The sequence below is a fragment of the Mya arenaria genome, chromosome 12 (assembly GCF_026914265.1).
Source record: "Mya arenaria isolate MELC-2E11 chromosome 12, ASM2691426v1".
In the NCBI taxonomy this organism is placed as follows: Eukaryota; Metazoa; Mollusca; class Bivalvia; order Myida; family Myidae; genus Mya; species Mya arenaria.
In genome coordinates this window covers 35,924,099-35,950,336 of record NC_069133.1, presented here as the reverse complement: position 1 = coordinate 35,950,336, position 26,238 = coordinate 35,924,099, and the positions used below count along the sequence as shown (strand labels likewise).

Below are 26,238 nucleotides of genomic sequence, written 5' to 3'. Positions count from 1 at the left end.
AAACTAAATTCTAAGAATCATAGCATTTTTCAACAAGCTTTCAGTTTTTTTTAACAAAATGTTGTTATTTACGAAACCATGTAATCATTCATTCTACTTCAAATATATATATCTGAACAGCACTTATTTAATCATAATTTGAACAATGTGGCTTTAATGTATCCACATAAAATTGATTTGACACCATGTCGGTCCATTTTCACATGGTTTGTTTTAAATCATTGAAATAGGAATAAAAAATGAACATCACTACTACTAGCATCTACATGTATAACAAAACACAAACTTCTCAACGTAATATTCTGTTTATAAACGTAAAGTCATTCAGAATTCCTTCAGTTCTCTACTTTTGGCCAATATATCTGGTCACCTACTACACCCTTTAAGCATATATCATGTCAACAACCTGTTTACATTGACCCTGTTATAGGAAAAATATGGGGTCACTGTGTGACCAGTCCTGGACCAATGGCATTGCGTCATTCATGATAGAGCGTGATGTATACATTATTACCCATAACATCAACATTGGAAATAAACATTGAATTTGACTTCCTTTGAACATGGAGAATATGATAAACATCCAACATTTCAGAGGAATAAACATTTGTGCTTTGAACCAGCATGTATTTTGCTGATATGTTAAACAAAACATTTTTAACTTTAAAGGTTATTTCAAGTGTATTAAAACATCCAAACCAACTCAACCAATATTAGCCTAACCAACTGTGATTCAATAGTTACCTTCGCACCCATCATCTGCAAATTTAACACAAGTAATTGAAACATTTTTTACTAGTTTTTGAGATGAATAATTTCTCTGTACCTGGAATAACTTTACCACATTATTGAGCCCTGAGAGCACAAACAAGACTGTCGTGGAGCAAACGACAATGCTCATCTGATCAGAGGATAACTAAGCAATAGTTTTAGTCTGAGTTATGCACCTTGCTATACATGCGTGTATTGTCACTCGCAACATGTGTACCTTGTTTCATTTGATTTTTTTTTTTAATAATTTAAGGCCAAGGCTATGACAATAAGTCATTTCTTCATAACCACCTTATAGAAATTAGTATCTATATATGTTTTTAATCACAGAAAAATTACTGAAAATGACTTGGCTTGCACAAGATCATGTAGTGTATAAATATCTATATTTTGTATTGACTACATCAGTTTTAAGGAAGCCTATCTAATCACATAAGCCTGACAGTACAAAATTAACCATCCTAATCTCCATCGCGGTTAAACCTCAGCATTAAGTGTGAAAAACTGTGACACACTGGGCAAGGGCACCGCAGGCCAAAAGCCAACGCTCACCTGTTATTGTTAGTTTTTTCTCACTTCAACAAATGGCATAACACAAAGGTTATTTAAGCTAAATATACAGGGCCTTCCTTTACATGTGCATTTTGTCTCTGGCAACAAGTGTACTAGAATAGTTTTTAAGTAATGGCCAAGTTTCAAGTTTTTTGCACATAGCCGCGATGCTGATCACATGATTCACACCCAGGCAATGGTACAACCTCAACTTTTTTTGTTCAAATTGAAAGTTGTTACATCATGAAGTAATTATGTCTTAATAAAGTCACATGATGATGATGGTTGAATAAAAGCGAAATACAACATGGGGTCGAAACACGTTGCCATTGTTGGAGATTGCCCTCCTTTTGGAGATTTGCATATATAGCATAAAATTATGCCATAATAATACCTTGGTGTATTTCTTGGGGTTTTGTGTGCCAGTCTCCTCCTCCTCCTTTTTCACGTAAACATTCGGGGAATTCAGCCAGCCAACTTTGTGTTGCTGCTTCTGACGTTCCATGGCAGCCTTGATTGGGGACCTGTTAAATAAAGGACATTTGGTATAAAACATTGCCATACATATATATATATAAGAAAAAGTTCTTGGAATTAAGCAAGCCAACTTTGTGTTTCTTTTTTCTACCATTCCTTCAAAGCCTTCATTGGAAACTTCTATTACAGATAAGTTGGTTATGCATCACATAAATGTGCAGAGAAATCAGCCAGATGACTTTATGCTGTTGATCCCTGCAGTGTTGATTGCAGACCTGTAAAACAATGAAAATTTGTCATGAATCATTTGTGTGCATTGATGTAAATGTTTGGGGAATTCAGCCACCCAACTTTTCATGGTTGCTTCTGACTTTCCAAAGTTTGATAGGGACATATGAAGCATAATTTTACTTAAATAATAGGTAAAATCAGCAAGCCGACTTAATGTTGTCGTTTCTGGCGTTCCTTCATAACACTGACTGGCGACCTGTAAATGAATAAACATTTGTTATAAATCATTTAAATGATTAAATCATTCAGCCAGCTGACTTGTGCAAATGCTTCTGGCATTTTATCACGAATTTGCACTCTTGAATTTCTTTTGACATATTAGTGTATTTCAATATAACATGCAGGTTATTCAGCTGACGGTCTGTCTATAGCCGCCTTGATCCGTAACATATAAAAGACTGGATGTTTGTTACAAAACGCTGGTGTATATTAACATGAACAAGAGGGCTATTTGTCATTGGCATTGTTTTGCCAATTGTATGTCAATGCTTTTGACTCTTTATAGCTGCCAGAATATTTTGTTCATCTAATAGTAAAAATAAACCAATTCAACAGGTTCTTTAATGATTCTTTAATTGGGGCGATGTCATACAGACAAAGTTTATTACATTATTTAACTGGCAAACATAACGTGATGAATAAAAGGATCTAAGGTTATCAGCATTTTACTGTTAACAATAAAATGGAAATTAATGGACAATTCTCCTTCCGTTTAATAGGATTTTACAATCACAAACAAGACATCTTTCAATTACATATTTATGCTTGAAAAGATATATATATATATATATATAAACATTCACTCTTACATGTATTTGGAGTGTTCAACGTCACCATCGAAGACATAGGTAAAGGAACTAGAGGAGGGAGGCACTTCCACCTCCGCATTGGACTTGTCTCGTCTCACATCACGTCTAATGTTGGGCTGCTTGTACGAGTAACCTGTTCTGTAACCCTGCAGACAGAAAAATATTTATATCATTCTGTTTTATAACTGTTCTATTATTAAGGTAGGTATACTTACATTTCACAGTTTCACAAAGACATGATTGACCTGGCTGCTGAGGGCTATACCAGTAAATCGTAACCCACGGGGGGAAGCAATTATTTAAATAGTAAATGGGTGGGTGTCTTTTTTTGCTAATTTTGACCCTAAGGGTAAATTTGATTCTGTAGGGGAAGGGTATACTTTAAAAAAAAGTGCCTTCCCCCCGGGGGTTATATGTTTAAATTGAATAGTCCTGTAGGACTTATATCATTTCAGTGATGGGTTTATTTAGCACTAAGGCCACCAATGGGGATCAAAGGGAGTGAAGCACCCTATCCCAGAACCAAAACTGGCTTTTTTAAAGCCTTTTTGAGGGCTCTCCCGACTTCAAATTTGGAATCTCAAACATTAAATTAAATAACAACCTCTGGAGCCATTGGATCTGTGGAAATCTGCAGACAAATCCTGTTTTTCAGCTGCTTGTTTGATTTACAATACCAACTCCCCCCCCCCCCCCCCCTTAATATTTTCCCGATAAATAGCAGCTTATCTGAACTCATTTGTCTTGATGCTAGTATGCTATATATTCATGGGAAAAAAAACAGGCTGGTAGAATATATTATTTTTTGCACTAATTTGATAGAGCAGAAACATGCTTGTTCAGTTAGGACAACAGCATTTCTGTCTTAATCAAAGCAATTACAGCTATTTACTGCATGCAGAATATTTAAGTGCATTCAGGTCTTGTAGCACTAAAATCTTCCTCCAAATTTGAAAGATGAAGCAGTTTGTTTAAAGGGATATCATTGACCTGTCAGCTGAAATGCTGAAACCATTTCGGCAAGAGGGCAGTTTTTTGAAGCCCTTTGAGGGCTCTTTTAGCTTGAAGTTTTGGGGAGGGGAGGGGGGGGGGGGGCAATTTATCCCTGAATCTGCGAACATGTAACATTCCTGGTTTTACAAATGCACATACATAGACATTTCACATATTGGTTAGTGACAGATTTCTTTCCCTTTGATTGATAAGTTCATAGTTTACCCTGTGAGAGCTATCAATTATGCAACACTTTCAAGGGTATTTCACTTCCACTTATTCACAAACAATCATCTACTGATAAATTATTTAGGGCTGTGGCGATGAAAGTAGCATCAAACACAATGGCGAACATCAATACACGACTAACATTAAGTCAAAAGAATTTTAAAAATTAACTTAAAGGCCTTCAAACATTGGCATAATTAGGGCACATTATTTGAATGGATCTAAACATACAAACTAGAAATTGCTTTTTTGAAAAAGGCTTGTCTCCCTCAACTGAGAAATATTCAATGATGGACATGAAATTTGTAGTTTTGGACCAGACAAAGCTACAGTGAAATTTAGCCTATTCACGTGTACTTAATAATGAACGTCTACTGCATATGATCAGTGATCCTATGAATATTAGAAATTAATGTGATAGATGGATGTAAGAAGTACCATTTCGTTTTATTGATCTCAAAATCAATAGTGGTCATGACCAATACCAGCATAATTCAATTATTTGCTCCCATGGTATAATTTTTTATCTTTTTTTCAAATGATGCTTTTCTTCTTTACGTATCTAAAATCAATCCTCCTCCCGATGAGAATTGATTACGTAATGCATCAGTGCTCACAGCAGACACCTATAAATTCTATCCCCGATGTATTCATTCCCATATTGATTTCCAACATTTTATGACAGTGACGTTTTGAGGTCTGCATCAATATTGTGTTACAGGGATAAGCTGGCTTATTTGTATGCTTGATTAAGTAGGCTAATGACTTTTTTGTTGCTTAATAGAGCAAAATAAAAGCATTGAAAATTATTCTGGTCCCTGTTTAATGTTGATCAACATTTTTCAAATGTTTAAGAAACATTTATTGAAATATGTTTTCTCAGAGATAAATGTCAATTATTTATAGCCTCTGTTTTAAATATATCTTAGATAATAGGGCATTGGATGTTTACTGAAATATATTGGAGATGAATGTCCATTTTTTATAGCTTCTGTTTTAAACCAATTCTAGATAACAGTGCATTGGACCACAGTGTGAAACAAAATCATGAAACATACCAATACGTTGAACTGCATGTTTAACAAAAAAACATTTAGATAAAAAAGTATCGAGTTTCGATTACAGACTTAAAAGCTTAACTTTTAAGTTATCAATCAAAACCTCAACGCGTTTTTATCCTTTCATTTGGATCTATTTTGAACAAAATTTTGAGAGGGTCCCTTTAACTCATCTCATATCACCTCAACTCACAGAATTATCAAGAATCCTCATCTGAGCCTCGAACTCCATTGCCCCAATTTTCCACTTCTTCCCCGAGGAGTCGACACCCCCACCTCCCTGGTTTGCCATTGCGAACGTCTTCTCTTTGATCTCGTTACTCACAAGTACAAGGTTGTCTAAGCCTGCCGGTATGGCCTGGATCTGGAATAAGGTCATATCATATTTTAAGGTAAACAGTGGTAAAAATTAGTACAAGCTCCCAGGCCCTGCACTGGTAAAATGCTTCCCGGGCTTGCTTAAATTCTGGATTTTATATACATGTAGCAGGGCTTGTTGAGTTTCTTAATGTCAATCACTGGTGTGAGAATTCTAGCTTGTCATTCCATAATCTGATTTTGAGGACTGGGCATAATCAAGAAACAGTTTTACACTGAACGAAAACCATCAATCTCATTAGGGACATCTCGAGTCCTATACTTATCGTTTTATCCCTCTCCAAGGACCCATCACTCCCAAAGCAATCTGAAATCCTCGGCTATTTTCCATCAAAACAATCTCTGATGTTTATGGACAGTTTACAATGTCAGCATTCTTTACATTTAAATACGCTGTAAGTAGATCACATAGTACTTTCAATTAAGCAGTTAAGCATAATGAGGTTACTCTTAGGAATTTTAATTATCTATGCAATAATACATTTCAGCGGGAATCAATTTGAACTAAGTAATACAAATTCCACTACAGTTATTTCATATTCATAGTTATTATTTTTACGAACTACTTCTACTGATGCACCGGCATATATCGGAGGTTGTTTTTGATGGAAAATGGCCTAGAAGTTCTTATTGCTCTGAAATATGTCAATCCCAGAGATGCAAAATCTTTTAAGTAATATGTGCATCAAGTAATGCATTGAAATCACAGTTGTTTACACACCACCATGAATGTGAAATATAAGAGTCTCAAAGGATGCCATGCCCTCAAGCTGATTTGGAGATGAATCACTGAGCCTAAAGCATATAAAATTTGGCTCTGACAATCCTGTTTTCTGTCAGGCTTTTAATGTGCCAAATCAGGATTCCATTATAACTGATATCTATCTAATCCATCAGTATTTCTTTTTTTTAAAGACATTTTGCATTGTTCTGAGAAGTTCCCTCTCTGTGCTGTATTTTTATGTAACAAGACCAAACTCATATCCAATTTTATAGTTCAATCATTCAGAACACCTCGGCCATTTACCATTGATATATTTTATAAGTTTAAATCGATTGTCAGTGTATTATTGTAGAAATAATAAAGATCCCCAAGAGTAAAATCATTAAGTTTAACAGTTTATTTGAAATTACTACGATCTATCTGCAGTGTACCTAATTGTATAGATTTCTGACATTGTAAACCGTCCATATACATCCGAGGTTGTTTTCGATGGAAAATGGCCTAGTAGTGCCGAATGACAGTTTAATATCAATTACTTAACTAATATTTGTGAATTGCATGAAGTGTCCACATTGAAGACAAGCAGGCCTCCTTCATTGTTGAGCAACATGCCACAATACCATGGTGACGTAAGATTTTTTCCTATAATCAAACCCCATTGGCTCATACCCGATTGGCCTACATTCCTCATTGGCTCAAAATGGATGTAAAGAACTGATTTCTTTATCTTCAAGGTAAGCATTCTCGCACGACTCTTATTTTACAAGGCTCGATGTATTTTTGCCAGTCCAAGGGCGTTTGAGCAAACGAAGTTTGACTGTATTTAATATAACCAACTATAGGTCAAAGAATAATACCTGTGAATTGCACGCAGAGATTACATTGAAGGCATAATGGTAGGCCTCCTCCACCGTTGAGCCACAGGCCACAATACCATGGTTACGTAACAACATCACCTGAAAAACAATGTCATCTTTATGATATTTGCTGTTTGTATTATTTACAAATATAACATGCTGAATATACACACAACATGGCTCTCAAACGGACTGACAGTGAAGGAAAGCAAAAACTGCTGCGAAATCATCATGGACACTGTGCCCCACAGATTAACAGTGATGAAATTGATCGATTGAAACTCTTGAAAAAGATGCACTGCTGAAAACAACAGGGTGTTAATGAAAACTCTTATTGACAGGTTAGTTTGCAGAGGTTGTGAAACAAGCAAGGTGCCCGTAAAAAAACATTCCGCCCTATTTTTACGTAGGGAAACTGAGCCGAGACAGTGCGTGAGATGACATAGATTGTTGCGGATATATATTCTTTAAATCATCTAAAATGTCAGCAAAAAACTAGCTTATTTTGATAAATCTATGCTTGTTTTGAGGAAATACGGCAATTGCTGATTTGGGGACCATCTGGTGTTCAGTCCCTTTAACTGGTGTGACAGATAAATTGGATTACAACCATCCTTGATAACCTTCTGCATTTGACAAAGAAAATATTGAATCCATTTCAAAATGCAATGGGTTGTCACACCACAATAAAGCGTATGATGACACCAACATCAGGACTAAAACAACAACGCTACTTTTGTTCTTTGAAATCAGGCAAGCTTAAAATTATCAAGCTCTCGATAATCACCAAATGCCCAAAATTAAGACGACTGAGTAATTTGTGATAATCTTAAGTATGTTCCTTATAGTTTTTATCAATTTTAATTAGATTCCTCACTTTATTAATTGGTCCAAGGTTTCTCTGCAGATGTTCACGTTCTGACTGGTCGATGAGGATTCCGTTGTACTCGTGGTAACTGATCTCTCCGCAGATCAGCGCTTCCTGGGACAGGGGTAGGAAGCCACATTTCATACCAGATACCTGCAGATCAAAAAAATAATTGTATACGACCTGTTCGACAAATAATTTTACCTAATGCATTGAAAATGATGACACATAGGCTAAAACATAAAATACTTGAATGAGTCGGGAATTCATTATCTGTATTGTTTTGCACTTTTTGGGGCCAAATTTTTGCCCCATTTGTCACCTGAAAAAGTACATATATTTTCCCCCATAGAACACAACCTATAGCCACAATTTTGTTTATTTTCTCAACAAGCTTGCGAAACACTACTTGTATGGATATGCGTGGACTACTTTTTGTGCACTATGTCATCCAGATGTCTGTATATTGTACATGTTAAAACTGAAATGCGCAATTGCAAACAACTTTTTACCATGACTGAAACATTTACACATAGTTGTAGCAACAAGTAAAAGTAGGCGTAAACATCATGTATGTTCCTCAACCTCTCGATTATTTCCATACTCACCGCGACTACTGCTGGTGTATGTAGGTGAATGATGCACTTGATGTCTGGCCGAAACTGGTGGATGGCCGAGTGTAGCGTGAACCCGGCCTGGTTAACCCCGAGAGTCGTCGTTCCTGGATCAATTACCTCCCCTCGTATGTCGATCTTCACCAGGGAGGAGGCGGTTATCTCGGAGTAGTTCATGCCGAAGGGATTAATGAGAAAGTGTTCAGTGTCCTGGCTTACACGTGCCTAAAAAAATTGACAACAGGTTTTTTTAAACTGTCAGTGATATAATACTTTGATATAAATTTACATTGTACAGTACAAGTGTGCTTCATTGGAATTGCCAGTTCGCCCAAAGGCATTCAAGATCACATAAATGCCCCCAAAATGAATTTCAATCCTTAAATATTTATACAGAGTCATATATTTGTATCAATATTTAGTGGTCTCCCCATTCAAAGATTTATTATTCAGAGTTTAATCTTAACTTTCTACAATTCGTGCATCTTCTATTTGGATAACATTAAAATAACCCTGAACAAAATCATGATTAAAATAACCTTGAACAAAAACTTATCTAAAAGCGGACAAGCTGGTAAACTCATTTAGATACACTCATGAAATTTGGGACCGTAAAGTAGGATAGGCATGAGGCAAACTTGTATTTCCTTCTATTCGGATATGGAGTAACATCTGTCATGTGCTAAGCCCTCAAAAGTTTGCCTTAAGGCCTAAAAAAATACATTTGGTTCAGGTTTACCCGACCCTACTGTTTTGATACTCAGATGTTGAAAAAAAAATCTAAGTAGTTTAAACCTTTTAAGCTTTATACAGAAGCTTACTTTAACACTATTCTCTAATGGTGACAATGACGTTTTTAGTCTGATATAAAAAAAAAAAAAAAAAAAAGCCTACCTACCCTACATGTTTTGTAACCCTAACCAAACCATTATTTTTTGGCCTTAAAGTCCTCAAAAAGTTGCCTTTGTATACATATTTCACTCAAAAAGCTCTGTTTATGAAACTTGAATAAGATAGAATAAATGATTTATTTCCTTTTGGTGTGTTCATTATTTGAATAAATTTAAAACTTCAAAAGGAAATTATATGTTATAGTAAATCTTTTCTCCCAATAAATCAAAATGATACATTTTAACACAAAAGTTCAAACATGACTCCCACAAGAATGAAAATGAAACATTAAAATAAAATCAATTATAATTCAACTTGATCGCAAATAATATGTCAAATTTAGTCTGTACATATAATTAATTATGATTGTCATTTTAAGTGCAGTTTCAGAAACAAACATGCAAAACAATATCTAAAATGCTCAATTAACGTCATATTTCTCAGAAATGCATAATTCAATGTATTTGGATGCATTCTTTTTAAAAAGAAATAAATATTATGCAGGACTTTTTGTTGATCCAGTACGACGATCCCCTCATGTTTTTGAGTACAGAATTAAGCCTCGTTTATGATCTGTTTGCTAAAGGATCCTATGGCCATGTTTCAATAAAGGAAGTCGGAGCTTCAAACTATGTGCAACTTCAAACGAAACCCCAGCTGCACAACTTCATCATCTCAACAACATTCCCCTAAGGTTTCAAGACTTAAGGTCAAAAAGGTTCGCACTATTCTTAAGGACGGTCATGCCGCCCACGGATAGACACAGGCCGATCCCTATGCTGCCCGCTATAAGTGGGGGGTATATAAATCTGAATCAACGACACAAATAGCGAAAAGTTGTTTTTTTTCGTTCTTTTTCTTGATCTTCAACTTAAATTACTTTTGACTTAAAATTAAATCCTGACGTATGTTCAATTGATAAAAATAAGACTGTCGGATGAATTAGCCAAAATTATAACACATGTGCTTGGCTCTACTATGTAAATCCTTGGGGCTGTTTCTATAAAGGATTTTCGTCTTAAGCTTAAATCTTTATAATCGTTACAAATGGCAACACATTTGATTCCTTTTATTGCCTCAACATTTTGTTGAATTTATGACTATTTTTTTTTATTGAAACAGCCCTCAGAATTTTAGCAAGCCCGGAAAGCATTTTACCTGTGCAGGACTTGCGGGCTTGTACAAATGTCAACAACCGTGAAAAAGGTTTTTAATAAAACAGGGCTGCTGGGTAAATTACCGTAATGTGGTTGTATATGCTGTGTGACCAGCCGTTAATGTCCACAAGTCTGTAACAGGCGGCCAGTTTACACCGCAAGGCTTTCTCTTGCTTTGTGTAGCCCATCGCTTCCGTACCTTTGATGTCAGCAACTGGAATAACTGGCGGCGCTGGAAAAAAAATATAAATAAATTTTGATCTCAACCTTTTCATTTCATATTTGTTTTTATTTATGCACTGGAAAAGGACAAAAGTTCCAGTGCCAAGTAATAATGCGACTTCAAAAACAAGTGCAGCTTAAGCGAAAAATATTGGCACAACTTTTGGTCTCAGAGGTTGTGGAGAACAAATTCAATATCTGGGCTATAAATCTATCCCATTGGAAGAGCAGTATAGGCCTAGAATTGGAATATATTTATATGCTTATTTAACCCGAAATGATGATCGATTTACCCATCGTGCATTTGACTGTTTCTTGAAAAGTCGACTTTAAACTATAAAAGAGGCTTCCAATATTTTTGTACATAATTAGTCTTTATATTTTAGGTATATACATGTTTTATGAACTATCAGAATGACAACGACATCCAAAACAGTCCTAAACTGAGGTCATGAACAGAACCTATACTATAAGTAACAGATTTATTACAAGGTGGTGATATTAAATGTACGGTAAGAATAAGTTCCTTTCATTTTTTACTCATGAATAATAACTGATGTATACTTGATTTTTGAAACTTTAACCTGTAGAAAGTATGAAGTCATGGACCAATATATAGATGGGCTGTCTAGGTACTAAGGATTCCCGGCTTGGGTGCTTGTAAGTTTGGTTAGTGGTAACGAAGCCGGACAATTGTTTTTTCCAGGTTTAACAGCTTTCTCCCCAACACAAAGCTACACTGGCAGGCTAAATCATGCCAACGAGAGTGATTTTGAATAAATTAACTTTCTTTATAATCGATATAAAATATATAATGCATAACTAATATATGGATTGCCTTGGTTATGTACACCAATAACCACAGTAGAGTGCATAAAATTGTTGGCTATTAACTGCCTGTTTGAAGCCATGATCTAACGCTTCAACAGCTTTCAAGAAGCAAAACATAATTCGCTATATCTAAGGTAACACATCCTTAGTTTTACCATAAACAATCAAGCAACCCACCATCAAACCCGAAGATCAGAGACAAGTTTGCTGCTGTGTGTATTATTTCTTGGTAAATATTTCTGACACTACAAAGCAAACAGTTTTTTGCATAATCCCAGACATCTATACTGAAAGTCAGGGATAAAACATATTGGATTTCTCAGTCACGCCTGCACCTGGCATAACATTAGTGTTAACTCCCATGTTTCTTCCAATGGGATCGGTGGATGGATTCTGATATCATCATTTAGGAAGCTTCGTCAGAAAACGACTGCCACTTACACGTCTCCTCAATCGGGATCACAGGATGCATTATGATTTATTCATTTAAAAAACTTCAGAAGAAAAACGTCCGCCAAAGTTACATCTTGTCATTAACTGGTTGTATTATGCTGATTATCATGCGCTTGCACATTCCTAGTTGGGTTGTATAAAAAAAAAATGCGCCAACATTAAGAATAGATACTGCTTAATTTTGCTTAACGAAACAAGTCAACTGGTTTAAAGCCAATTGAATAATTTTGTAAAGCAAAAATTAACAATAGCTGTTTCTAAGTAAGGATTCAAAATTTAAAAAAAAATCACAATTATACCTGTTAATACCTGAATACACATTGATCGACTGTTGAATATTGAGGGTGAAAAAGCATGAAGTTTGAGAAATGCGTTTCATTCAATACGTTTAAATTTATATTCAATTCCTAAGTGATCTGGGTTCAAACCTAATTTACTAGCAATTTAAGTTTTCAATTTATCAAATCGGATTGTCTTAAAAAATTTCACTTCAGTTTAACATGATTATCAAATGAGAGCTCTGAAAGAAGGAAAATAGAAAAATGGTGAACAATGTTGTGTTTTTTTAGCCTGCATGATCTTCTACCTATAAATGTCTCCTTTCTACCTGTATAATGCTTGTGCTAAATCAGTCAATCATTCATTGCCAGAGAAAAACAGATGTAGCAATGTTGCATAATTCTCCAACATGCATCCATTAACAATACCTAGTATTTGCTGTCTGCAAAACAGTGCTGGCTTGACTTAAGCATGTAGCCTTGGATAGATATGGATTTCATGGAAATTAAACACGTAACATCAAACAGGGGCCATGCATGATTTGCATAAATTAATTAAAGAGTTAACCAACCAGTAACACCTACGCCTCATGCTGTGTATAATAGCTTTCCTTATTCTTCAAAAAATGAGCTAATGACATTATTCAATTTTTTTCTTCAAAAAAATGTGGTAAAGAAATAATTCATATTTTTTCTTCAAAAAATTGAGCTAAAGAAATAATTCATATTTTTTCTTCAAAAAATTGATCTCAAGACAACATTTATACTTTTTCTTCAAAAAATTAATCTAAACACATAATTCATATTTATTGTTAAAAAAATTGAGCTATGGCCATAATTTATATTTTCTATTATTTTTACCATAAAATGTTGATTTTCAAATCTCAACCCACAACATAAGGATGAGCAATGTGTGACATTTTCTAAGCCTTGATTATTCAAATGTGCACTGATAAACAATATAATATATGCAATTTTATTTAAGGACAAGTGTTTTTTTTGGTTTATGATCACCGAAGTGTGTATGAATATTGAATGTCAAATCTAATACAAGGGGTTTGTCATCGCTTGGTTTATGAATATTGCATGCCATCTAAAATCATGTAAATGTCAGATTATTTTTTTCATAGGCAAAAATTCACACAGCTGTATAATATTTGAGATTATGTCTTGTGAATGACCATTTTGGCAATGGGTTTGGGCGGCACTTAAGGACCCCAAGGGAGGTAGAAGGGGGTGAAGCACCTTATGTCACAGAAGCAAAACTGGGTATTAAGAAGCCTTTCTGAGGGCTTTCCTGGCATTGAATTTTAGCAAACTTGAGTGCCAACTAACAACAAATAAAGTAACAACCAAATGCAACTAGCCTTCTTTTATTCAGTTAAAAAAAAAGTGAAAAATTGTTTTCATTTTTTTTTTTGGTCCCTGTAGCTATAAGATCTGCAAAAATCTGCAGACAAACCATATACATGAATAAATCGCCCATTATTAGTTTAAAGGAGAGTGTCGCTGAGGGAATGCCCATGCTTGTCTGTTTTATAGTCAAACAAGGGGGATAACTCAACAATTATTAAAATGAGTACAATGGGCTCATAATACAGGAGTGTGTTATATCTGGCAACATGTCTACCAAGTTTCATTTGAATGTTTATGTACAACAATGCCAACAAAGAAAACACCAAGGCTATAGAAGTTGGTAACCTCGACTTTCTTTATCGAAAAAACAGACAAGCTAAAAAAAATGGGTAAATTATCTCTGTAAAAGTTTGCCTTAAATAAACTTCCTGTTGTTGCTATATATGGGGATAAGTGGCTTTGATGCACTAGAAAGGCGCTTTTCCTTAATTAGCTTACTGTTTAAGGTGTTTGAGTAAAAAAAAAAACGCTGACAATAATTGATAATTTAGTGGATAGGGAATTCGAAACAACAAATTAAGTCACATTTTATCAAGATCATCTGTATTTCTGAAATAATTGCATCCTTAAAAAATCCTAATATCACCAAAAACCAACACATTTGGTTAACCTTATAATGAAAGCTCGATTAAATTCAAACATGTACTGGATTGGAAAGATTTGCATGATGACATAACGCACAAGTGAAAGAAAATCATTTATCACTGTATGAAACCGCCATTAAAAGATTTTTATCACACAATGTTAAACAATATCAAAAAGCAACTGATAAACATTTTAAAGTTGACAGATTATATCCGAATGAAATGTTTACTCTGGGTTTTATGCACGAGGTGTACATTTAGCAATGAATAAGTTAAAATTAAGAGCATTTTTACAACAAAAGTACATCTTCCTTTTGCCTGTAGGATATGATATTTGATGTTTTTTAATGAGATGTTTACAGGGTTTTTTTTTGCACTGAGGTGTACACTTAGCAATGAGAAAATTAAAATGAAGATCAGTTTTACAACAAAAGTACATTTCATAATTTGCCTGTAGGATATATATGTGATAAATTTTTTTTACCAATTTTATACATCCTAAATTGTTTTATGAAGGTTAAATCTTTGTTCTTCAGAGAAATTACTAAACTTGGAGAGGTATAAATACCTTAAGCTTGAATTAATTAATGCTAAACAAACACTTGAAGGGATTTTTTATGCTCTTTACACAGCAAAATTCTTTCAATACAAGACTGTTTAGGACAAAAAAAAAATACCTGACCGACCCTATTTTTTCCTCGCCGACCCTAATCTTTTTTTAGACATAAACGTAAAAAATTTATAAAAATTAAATTATATCGTAAAAAAATATATTTCTTTAAATATATCGTTATTATTTTCGTTGTTTGTCTTTCAATGTCCCCGGAGAATATACTTTCATTCCTGATTATGTATTACCGAGACGGAAAAACAAAATGTCGGAGGGCATCGAACCCTGTCCGATATCTTAAAATTGGCAAACGCATGTTTACGGTTCAAACACGTGGTTGATCACCTGAGACACATTTTGCTGTCTTTTTGATGAAAATATTTTGAATTATAGTTTGCAGTGTTAATTATCCATACCCATGTCCAAAATAAAAATTACTTTTTTTACGATTAGGCTTTGCGTATATCATGCAGGCTTCTTACGATTAGGCTTTGCGAATTCATGCAGGCTAACTGCCAGGTTCCAATACACATTTCATTAGTTGTTATATAATTTATCCGCAATTATCAATGGTTATTTATTTCGCCTTATGTAAGTCCCATCAACTGAAATCCAAACAAACACCTGTGAAACTTAACAACACATTTATTGGAATATGTTGGCTGCAGATCAAACGGTACAATTTGTGATGTCAGAGCACGAGCGGTGATAAGATCAAAGGTGCGTGGCTATGGTTTGTATCTAATTCGGTCAGTCAGATACCGTATGATCCCATTTGATTGACAGGAGTTCGCCTAGGCGGGTACAAAAATACCATACGATCGAAAAAAACAATAATCAATAATCGTCGTCTGGGAATCTTAAAACAATGACCGAAATGTTTGAATTCACTATAAATATGAATAAAACTTTGATTGTACGAAAATAAGATAAGTAAAATAAATCCATATCTGCGTTTACTTGTTCTATTTTTAACCTATCTCCACTTGAAGGCCTAGTTTATGGAGCTCACAGTTGACAAGAAAATCGGCGATTTTCCTCAAGCAAATTAACAATTTAGTTGATAATTGACTGTTTGGGTAGAACATTATCACAGATTTGTAGAAATTGAAGTGCTGTATTTGTTTTCTAAAAAACGATCGCGACTTATAAACAAGTATTGTATACAAAAAACACCAATTTCCTGGGCAAAATTGGCGAGAAAATACGGTAGTCGAAGGTGATGGAAATGATTTCAGACATTAAAAAATGCTGTTTTTCTCTGACTCTTTGTAAATTATGAAACGCTTAGATATAACATAATTGTTCTGATTCAACTGAAAATTGCATGGTATGAAAACTGTAAAAAAAAAAAAAAAATCCCGACCCTATTTTTTTTCGCCATGTCATCGGAAACACAGGTATTAAATTTTTTTTGCCTTACATAGAACTCAAGTTCTAATGTTCTTTTCATGGCAAGAGCTTTTTCATGTCAATCGCTTTTTTATTCCTAATAATTAAGTCTGTTATTTGACAGATTTTTTTTCATTAATGTTTTGTTAGTCGTGACACGCAAATGTTGACTTTGATCTTGCCAACGCCGGTGTTAGAACATTTTTATGCTCTACTTTTTTCAGGGACCTTTCCTTATAAAATCTTGTCATCATGAATAATAAATGAGAGTGTTTCAATAGTGCAAAATGGAGACCTCTTTGAAATCCATGCCGATGACATAATGTTGTGTGTTCTTTTCTATATTAGTAACAAAACCCCTATATAGTCATATGACAGTAAACATGCGATTCATTGGAGAAGAGTATTCTCCCTTAACTCAATAATATTTATGAAAATGAGATTTAGTCAGTCAATTCTTCCAAGGTTATTATGTCCCAGCCCAAATTCTCTGTTTCAAACTTGTTTTTATGTCATCATCTCATGCATATGATATGCCAAAGATGTAAATAAAAACATGAAACTTGAGACTCGAAACTACTCAAGTCCCTTATAAAAGAATAAAGCTTAAAAGCTAAGCTCACTAAATTTGTTTTACAATAATTTGGGTAATATCAACTTCTTTAAGAGATAGAAATTATTCTTATGATAATCACAATAAACATTTAATAATCAAAATTAAATTTAAGTATATGTATTTGGCTTATTGCAATAAGCTACTTAAGCCTGTTAAGCTTAAAGTGACACTCTTATTCAAAATTAGTATATACACAAGTATAACAAACATCAACTTTGACTGATAAACCTTTAACTACTTACTAAATAATGCATTTATAGAACATATTAATTACTGATAACAAGATTATAACCGTATATTTAATAGCAGAAAGCGCAAAAATATTAAATGATTGGTGAATGCTAAAAGATTTACTGTGATCTACTTTAGACTCATAAGGTAAAAATACCGTGTTGTATGCTAATTTCGTTCAAATTAAACTCGGTATCCTTCATAAGAACCATTGTTTTGGACATTTGTTCATCCTTTTTTGAAAATTAAAACAATATTATCAATTGTGGTAAATCTTATCTGGGAGTAAGAGTGCATCTTTAAGAAGTTTGGAGTAATTTGGTCCAGGGGCTTGTAGATGATCACAAAATACCTACCCCCTGCATTAATGGAGCCATGTGGAAACTTGTGGTTCGGGAGCAGTAGGTTGGAGATCTGTTGTAGCGCGAGCAGACTTGCTGGTGCATTGCCCTGTCGGAGCTGTTCATCTACGATCTCCTCTAGCTCTCGACGAAATGCCTCGCTGTTCAGGATCAGCGAGACGCGCGATCGGTCCGACATCTGCTTGATGTCCTCCTTCACCTCAGCTGGTCGTCTCAAGTTCTTCTGGTACTGTTCATCATCTGGATCTGGAGGAGAGGAGTAAGTATGATGATTTATCATTTATCAAAAGTTACCTTAATTATCTATTTTACATACAAAACATACATAAATCCTCAAAATTGACGAAGTGGTGACAGTCTCCAATTACGCTCTTCTAGTGTTCTTGGTCATCATTTGGATCTGTAAAGGAGTTCAAATAGTTTGTGACAATTAAATTATGGTTTATGATGTCTGTATCTTTTATTATATTCTTGAAAACTCTGAAACCCGTGGAAGATTATTTTTTTCATTTCAGTTATCAAAATTTAAGTCATTTGGATGAACAAGCCCGACTTCATATGCTTCACTGCTTGGCATTACATTTTTGAACAAGCCCTACTGTATAAAACTCAGAATGTGAGCAAGCCCGCATTTTACCAGGGCTTGTGGGATTGTGCTTATGTCGACCACTAGAAGTATAAGGCATTGAAGTGACATTTTTAAATGTTTTTTTTATGTAATAGTTATAAATGCATACACAACCTCAATAATATGTACAATAACATGCGGTATAAGTGAAAAGAGTTGTCATTTATTGGCATGCTTAAGTTATTGAATGGTTAACACAAAGCTTCGCCTACTTGATACCGCTCAGATATGGGAGTTGTATAAATGAACAGAAAGGACGCATGACTCTCAGACATTGTCTATATGTACCAATCCTGCAAAACATGTTTAAATAAATGTGTAGGTTGAGTTGGGCAACATCAAACATTATTATAAATCCTGATGAAAATTTCTCCACTGATAAGGTAAAATACCGTAAAAAAGCAATAGCACCATAGATATGAGCAAGATGGACAGGAATTTTCAGCCTTTAAACAGAATTTCTACCCACTCATTCCAAATGTTTATTTTTTTTACAACTTAGTCGGCTGAAAACCACAAAATGTGCTAATAAAAGTTGTTACGCATGCTCAAAGCAGAATTTCCCTGTCAAAGCTTGTCAAAGTGGGGAACAGACATTATAATGGCTGTTCATGTTTTATTCATGCAAACTTCACCAAGGTTAAATTTGTCGAGACCAGAGTTAGCTGTTGCATAGGACACACATCTGTCAGAAATGCGCCCAGACATATTCGTTCTTTCATTAATGCAATGCAGTGCAATAACGCAATATCCATAACAATCAGCTTTTCAGGAGTAATTCACGAGAACATTTTATTCGAAAAAGGATAATCATTGCATGCAAGACGTCTCGCATGTCAGATAATAGTATGGAAAGTTCCAAGAAAATTGCTGAAAAATGTCTGTAAAGGGCAGCAAAAAAGACTTTTGGCTGACTCAGAGATATCAAAAACATTGTTTTAAATATCTGCAGTTTTGTTTTTGAAACTAAACTGCCATCCAAAAGGTTTAGCTGACAGATCTTATCAACAACAAACATTTTACAGAAACAAAAGCAATAGCAGCATTCAGTGGCAACATCAACAGATGATGTCAGCAGAATAACTGACTTCCACATATAACACCAAATCGGATATTATGATTTAACTAGTAGTGTCTGCCAATGAATCCGCCCATCTCTCTACCAATGAGATCACCCATTCCTCTGCCAATGAGCAATTACTCATCCCTATACCGATGGGATCACCCATCCCTCTGCCAATGGGGAATCACTCATCCCTCTACCAATGGGATCACCCATCCCTCTGCCAATGGGGAATCACTCATCCCTCTACCAATGGGATCACCCATCCCTCTGCCAATGGGGAATCACTCATCCCTCTACCAATGGGATCACCCATCCCTCTGCCAATGGGATCACTCATCCCTTTACCAATGGGATCACCCATCCCTCTGCCAATGGGATCACCCATCCCTCTGCCAATGGGCAATTACTCATCTGCTGATGGGATCACCTATCTCTCTGCCAATGGGATCACCCATCTCTGCCAATGGGATCACCTATTGCTCTGCCAATGGGATCATCTATCTCTGCTGATGGGATCACCCATCTCTCTGCCAATGGGATCACCCATCTCTCTGCCAATGGGATCACCCATCTCTGCCAATGGGATCACCTATTGCTCTACCAATGGGATCACCCATCTCTCTACCAATGGGATCACACACCCATCGCTCTGCCAATGGGATTACCCATCTCTGTGCCATGCCAATGAGATCTCCAATCTCTCTGCCAATGGGATCTCACATATGCGCACTGCTAGTAAAGGCAAATGGCGCTTTATACTAACATCTATTAGCAACAATTTTTGGATTGCGTCAAGCCTGCTGAGTTGTTTTGAGGACTATGATCATCAGTTGTATTCGTATAACTAAATCTTGTTTATTTAATCTTATCATCTTTCAACCTTCTTTTCTTCATACTGCCTTATTTCAACTTGTAACATTCATCCCAACGATATTTTCTGGAAATGGAACGACCCACCCAATCATTATTGAACACTGTGTATAACTAATACCTCTCTTAATGGATAGGACAGTGAGATTACATTGGAGGTCCCATACTATACATTATGTATTACTCACATCACATGGATTGTATTGATTTAGCACAGAGATGAGAAGAAAAAATAATAGGACCGAAAATTGGATGAATGATAAGTGTTTTCATCCTTTGATGTACGATGATAAATCCATAGCTTATACAACGTTGTTTTTTTGAAGCTTGATAATAAATTGCGCTATTCGATATTGTATAGATATATCTTTTATATCTAAGAATTATCTGCTTATTCACAAGCATACATAAATGCTACAATGAATGCACACAGTGTAATGTGTTTATAAATTTTTTATTTTACGTTTTCTTTCTAAGTTTCTTTCAACAAAACTCCTGCTAGACTCTCCGTAACCCAAATTCTGTAGAGACATGTGCTGCTGTTATGGCCAATTAACTTGAAGTGGTTTGGAAACTGTAATTGGCTGTTGCAACTAATTGGAGAAATAAGGAATTTCTGCAATGTGTGTAAGTTAAAGTACAATGTACATGTGTACTGGTGTACTGTACGTCTGCAGCATGTATATTAACAACAGTATGGTGGAAAGAGCAAGCATTGGGCATCTGTTGTTTTTCAGTCAAAAAAGGGTCATAACTCTACAATAAGTATAGCCAAAATTGTGGGCAATGCTGTATGTATGTGTACTGTCTTAGCAACACTTGTACCAAGTTTCATTGGCACATCTTGAATGGCCTTTGAGTTATGGTACAAAGTAAAAGATGCTGACAACAACATTGCCGCCTGTTGTGTAGGCTATGACAATACTTCCACTTTTTTTCCCTAAAACAGACAAGCTAATAGTCAACAATTTCATAACACACTGTCTGGCGAATTGACACAATCATTACCAAACGTCTAAAACAATGGCATTGGTAATAGTGCTGGCGTAACTGCTATGGACATTTCAAGGGGTTAGTGTAAGACTGTTGTAATACATTCTACTGTCAATATTGAGATACAACTTTCTTGTACTTGAAGCCCACAATCTTCTATGGGCTACATTTATGCCATGGAAGAGTCTGCTTCCCCATTATATCTGTATGTGAAATCTATCTAATATGTTACTGTAATTGTAATCCTTGTAACACATACAACATTCCTTAGAGACCTTCATGTCTGGCAATGAGTCTGAAAGTGCTTACTAAGTTACTACTGGACCGAGATCTGATGATCCAGCAATAAAGCATATTTTCTTTATAGTAAAAAAAAATCCTCTATGATAATGAAATAACAATCCAGGGTTTCCCTGAAAAATTTCTGCTAGGGCCTCGATCATCTAGTGCAACAATAAACAACATTTATGAAACAGATAATGTGAACTTGTTTGGTAGAAAACATATTAAAGAATTGATAGAAATCACAATGATGACATTTGATAAAGGTTTTTTGATGACTTCGAGAAGTTCCAGAATGCTTCGGTGACAGGCTCAGATCACTCTAAGGTTTCCTAATTGGTATAAAAAGAATGGTGGTCCTAAAGAACCATCAACCTGCCATGCATTCAGTAAACATGTTTGCCGCAAACGTTTGCTGTTTGGTTCCCTGGGACCTACTGGTTGGACATATATACTTAGGAGACAAACTTCGCGCCGATCAATATCATGTTGAATATCCACTGACTCGATTTGCTCCAAAAATATACAGTTGTCATAACTTTTAATAGATTCAAAATATTTTCATCATTTTTCTGCATTTTAAATAAAGGTACAGTAAGAAACTTGCATATGTTGGATAATGTGCCATTAGAAAAGTTTCTGTGTCATATATTTTACTTTGAAATAGTTGATATTTATATTTTGGTTATATTTGTATTGGCACCTGTTTAACTTGCAATAAGTAATTTATTTAAAATAACTTTCTAATAAAAATATCATAAACATGTGCAGATTTTTATTTCCTTTCCAAATGTGTAATCTTCATATGGGTTTATACCAATAATAAAGAAGTTATCGTTGTTAATACAACACAAGGGTCATATACTGCCAGATGGCTTATCGGTTATTGGAAAATGCCCAGATATTCAAGGTATCATATCTAACTGGGTCTCAGAATGAAATGGGTTAAATGCACTTAGTTTATGAAGATTGCTCTTTATACAGGTTTTTCGTAAAGGTGTTCCCTACAGCCTAAAGTGACTAGACACCAGCCGATACAATTGAAAGAAATAAGAAAATTGTCTTACACAAACTTGCACAAAATTGACATTGTTGTGAACAACACAATGATTATTACTTAGGCCTAAAAAAAAAAATTGTTTGGTTAGGGTTACATCCTTAAAAAAAATAGGTAGGGTAGGTAGGCTTTTTATTTTTTTTTATTTATTTTTTTTATTAGGTTTTATATAAGAAAATAATTTTCATCATTGGAGAATGGTGTTAAAGCTATCTTCTGTATAAGCATTTAAGGTTTAAACTTAATATTAAAAAGCAATTTAAAAAAAAAACGAGATTTTTTTTTCTTTTTTTTTTTTTTAATTTTTCATTTTTTTTTTTCAAACTGACTATAAAAACGGTAGGGTCGGCGCCTATTCCGTAGGTAGGGTCGGGTAACCCGAACCAAATGTATTTTTTTTTAGGCCTTACTGATGTATCATGCACATTGCTTTCCACACATGCATCTTCTGCAGTTTTGGGGCATTTTTTCAATTCGAAATTTACGGGGTCGTCTAGCACATAAATCCCAGTTAGTTTAAAAATAGAGTCAGTATATTTATCTGTACTCATACATAGTTAAGATTTAAACTGGAAAGACATTACACACTCATTTTTAAACAGGAAAATTAGGTCAAGACAGTTACAAGATTGTTGCGTTTATTCTTTTAATCATTTAAACTGATGTATTGGGCCTGAGTCATACTAGCTCAGATTGACAGGTCTAGGATTGTTTATTGGAAATACTGTATTTACCAATATTTGGACCATCTGGTGTCTAGTCCCTTTAAAGAAATATGATAATTCTGTTGTTTACCTGAACAGGTGCTCTGTCATTATTATTTTTATGCATATTATTAAATTTATCTAAAACAAATTATCTGTCATATAATGTAAAACAAACACTCTAATGAATAAATAAATACAGAAAAAAATGTTTTTTAATTGCATGTTTACATTTCATATATATACATTATCAGGAAATGAGTATAAAATATTGCAGGAGAACTCTTGAATGAACCTTTTTCAACCCAGGTATGACAATAACCGCCCTGGAATTTCTCCAGAACTTGATAAGCTCAGCTGTACATATATACCTGTACATTTTCTGGAATGTGGGTAATTTAAAGATACTCACAAGTTGTACTTATGATAGGGCCATGTTATCAATTGAACATACAACAAAATATTTTAAGATTCAGAATTTGTTTGATCATCGTAATATCACTACTGATGTTGAAATTTTGATTTGCCAATTCAAAATAATCTTTGTATTAATTAATACTGCGTTTTTAACTTTGATTCAATATATATGGCATATCTCTCCTATGAGCAAATCCTGTGGCATATCTCTCCAAGGAGCAAATCTGAGGCATTATAATCTCTCCTAAGAGCAAATCTATGGCATATCTCTTCAAGGAGCAAATCTAAGGCATATCTCTCCTAGGAGTAAATCTGTGGCAAATTCTTTCCTAGGAGCAAATCTGTGACAAATATGTCCTAGAAGCAAATCTGTGGCAAATCTCTCCTAGGAGCAAATCTGTGGCATTTACTCTCTCCCCGGAGTGCACTCACGATGGCACGATTTCATGATGGCAAGTCGCCTCTTCTTTGAATCAAATTGTTAAATCATAAATGGAAAAGAATGTTGACATTTTTCCCAAATATGTTACGTACAGTTTAAATAGCATTTAAGGGGTACAAAAATCACTTAAAGTGCTTTTAAAATACATTGATAAATAGAAATCCTTTGGAATGAAAAGTGAAACCAAATAATGATTTATAGCATACATATGAGAAAATACTCAAATATCATAAGAACTTTAAAGATTGTTGACCTAGTTTTAAATCTATACCAATATCAACAGCTCATATTTTATACTCCAATGCACAGAAATATGTTTCATTATTTTGAAACTGGATAAACATGTATAATACAGTCATCTTTACAAAAATGACTTAAGAGATTCATAACTCCATTTGCATATATTGATTCAGGTTAGGTTTTGTTCAGTCACCGGAGGTTATGAATATGGATCAATGTGAAAATCAGATTTTGCTCATGTAACACGCTACAGTTCTCATGTAACACGCTACAATTCTCTGAGGATTGAAAGCAAAAACATTTTAATCGTCATTTAAAGAAGAAGATAGAATCTTATTGATTTCATCACTCACATTAAAGGTGCAATGAATGTCATAAAGAAAGAAATCAACAGATGTCAACAAGCTCAAGTATTTTCCTACAATCAGCAGTGATCAAAATTGAGCACATGCCTGCTGAAATTCTGGATTGTACATAGCACAGGCCTTGTTGAGAAAATCTAATAGTACTACTAGCGAAAGAGTTCTTCTGGCTTGTACATAATCAATTTTGATGCCTTAATCACCACATTTAATCATGCTCAGAAATTAAGTCTTAATGTTCCACAAAATCATCAATTGTAAAAAACAAACATTCTCTCTAATCTAATGCATCCAGAAACTCAGCTTATCATTATAAGATGTTAAATCCAGAACGATCCAAAAACTTATGTGTATATTAATGTGGTTTGGTACCCGATATTGCATTATAACACAAAATCAATATCGTTGGAATTTCATGGTTATTTTTAGCCTAAAATACATCTCGCATAATTATAACTAACCCATCATTGTCCTGGCGATTAATATTTTGTCCTCTTTGCCTTAAGCTACAACAGTTTTCACTTAGTAATCTGATTAGCAGGCCTGATCGATGGAACTAATTCAGAAGTCATTGACCAATATGAATCAGGTTTTGCAACCTTATTAATGTTAATGATGTGACATTCATAATATTACCGACCTTATGGAATTGCTAATTCATCTAGGCTGACTCATGCTAGGAGAATGGCAACGTCTGATAGAGCAGCATGTGTTGAATAACATTTACATTTATTTGTTAAAGTGTCAATTAAAGTTTCTTGAGAATTTCTGGAACAATTTTTAAATTATGGCCATATCGATCAACGTTGCTTTTTTTTTCATTTGAACCACCACCATGCAATGCCGACTGATATACATGACTGTGATGATAAAATAATCATAAAAAAAATGTTGTTTTAATTCTCTTACACAGACTTTGTAAACAACAAACAATAATTCACCCTACAAGTTTAAAATGCATTAAATGTTACCAGTCCTGCAAAATCATTATAAAGAGGTGGTTCTGCTCTGAGAAAGAAAACATTGAGTTGACAACGCCCTGAGATGTGATCTCATGCGGGTTAAGTGCCACTTGATTCCAGCAGTGCTCAATAGAAACAGCATAAAAAATAATCATTCATATGTTATCATAAGTCAAGTACATTAGAAAAGGAATTCAAGATATTATGGGGGCTGATTTGTGCCATTTCAGAAAAGAAGAAAACCAACCACGGAAAAACCACCTATTAAATTGAGGGCAAAGATACCTAATAATAAAAATGTGCTGGCATTATGAGCTGGAGTTGGCGCCTTTTCATGTATATGTCCTGGTAAGGCTATAACACAAAAAAATCCTACATATAAACCTTTCCGCCATAATAAGGACACTCAAAAAGAATGTTTGTACGTGTGTTATTTGATATGCTATCGTATAGGCATGCCCACTGGATGACAAACAATAACAATTTAACATGTACAGATTACATTCACTTTTTCTTTACTACAAGTTCAAACTTCATAGTTAGCCGCTATCT

General features: G+C 34.6%; 1 protein-coding gene across 15 annotated transcripts in view; it reads right to left on the bottom strand.

The window, feature by feature from the left end:
* Window positions 1-26,238, bottom strand: part of LOC128210389 (alpha-adducin-like) — a 66,747-nt gene that overhangs the window by 18,443 nt on the left and 22,066 nt on the right. For all 15 annotated transcript variants that reach the window (XM_052914718.1, XM_052914719.1, XM_052914720.1 and 12 more), the window contains exons 3-10: window positions 17,658-17,909; window positions 10,752-10,900; window positions 8,615-8,845; window positions 8,016-8,159; window positions 7,139-7,237; window positions 5,373-5,543; window positions 2,901-3,046; window positions 1,718-1,847 (exon numbers count right to left, since the gene is read on the bottom strand). In XM_052914718.1, coding sequence (XP_052770678.1) covers window positions 1,718-1,847; window positions 2,901-3,046; window positions 5,373-5,543; window positions 7,139-7,237; window positions 8,016-8,159; window positions 8,615-8,845; window positions 10,752-10,900; window positions 17,658-17,909 — 1,322 coding nt within the window. The remainder of the gene's footprint in view (window positions 1-1,717; window positions 1,848-2,900; window positions 3,047-5,372; window positions 5,544-7,138; window positions 7,238-8,015; window positions 8,160-8,614; window positions 8,846-10,751; window positions 10,901-17,657; window positions 17,910-26,238) is intronic.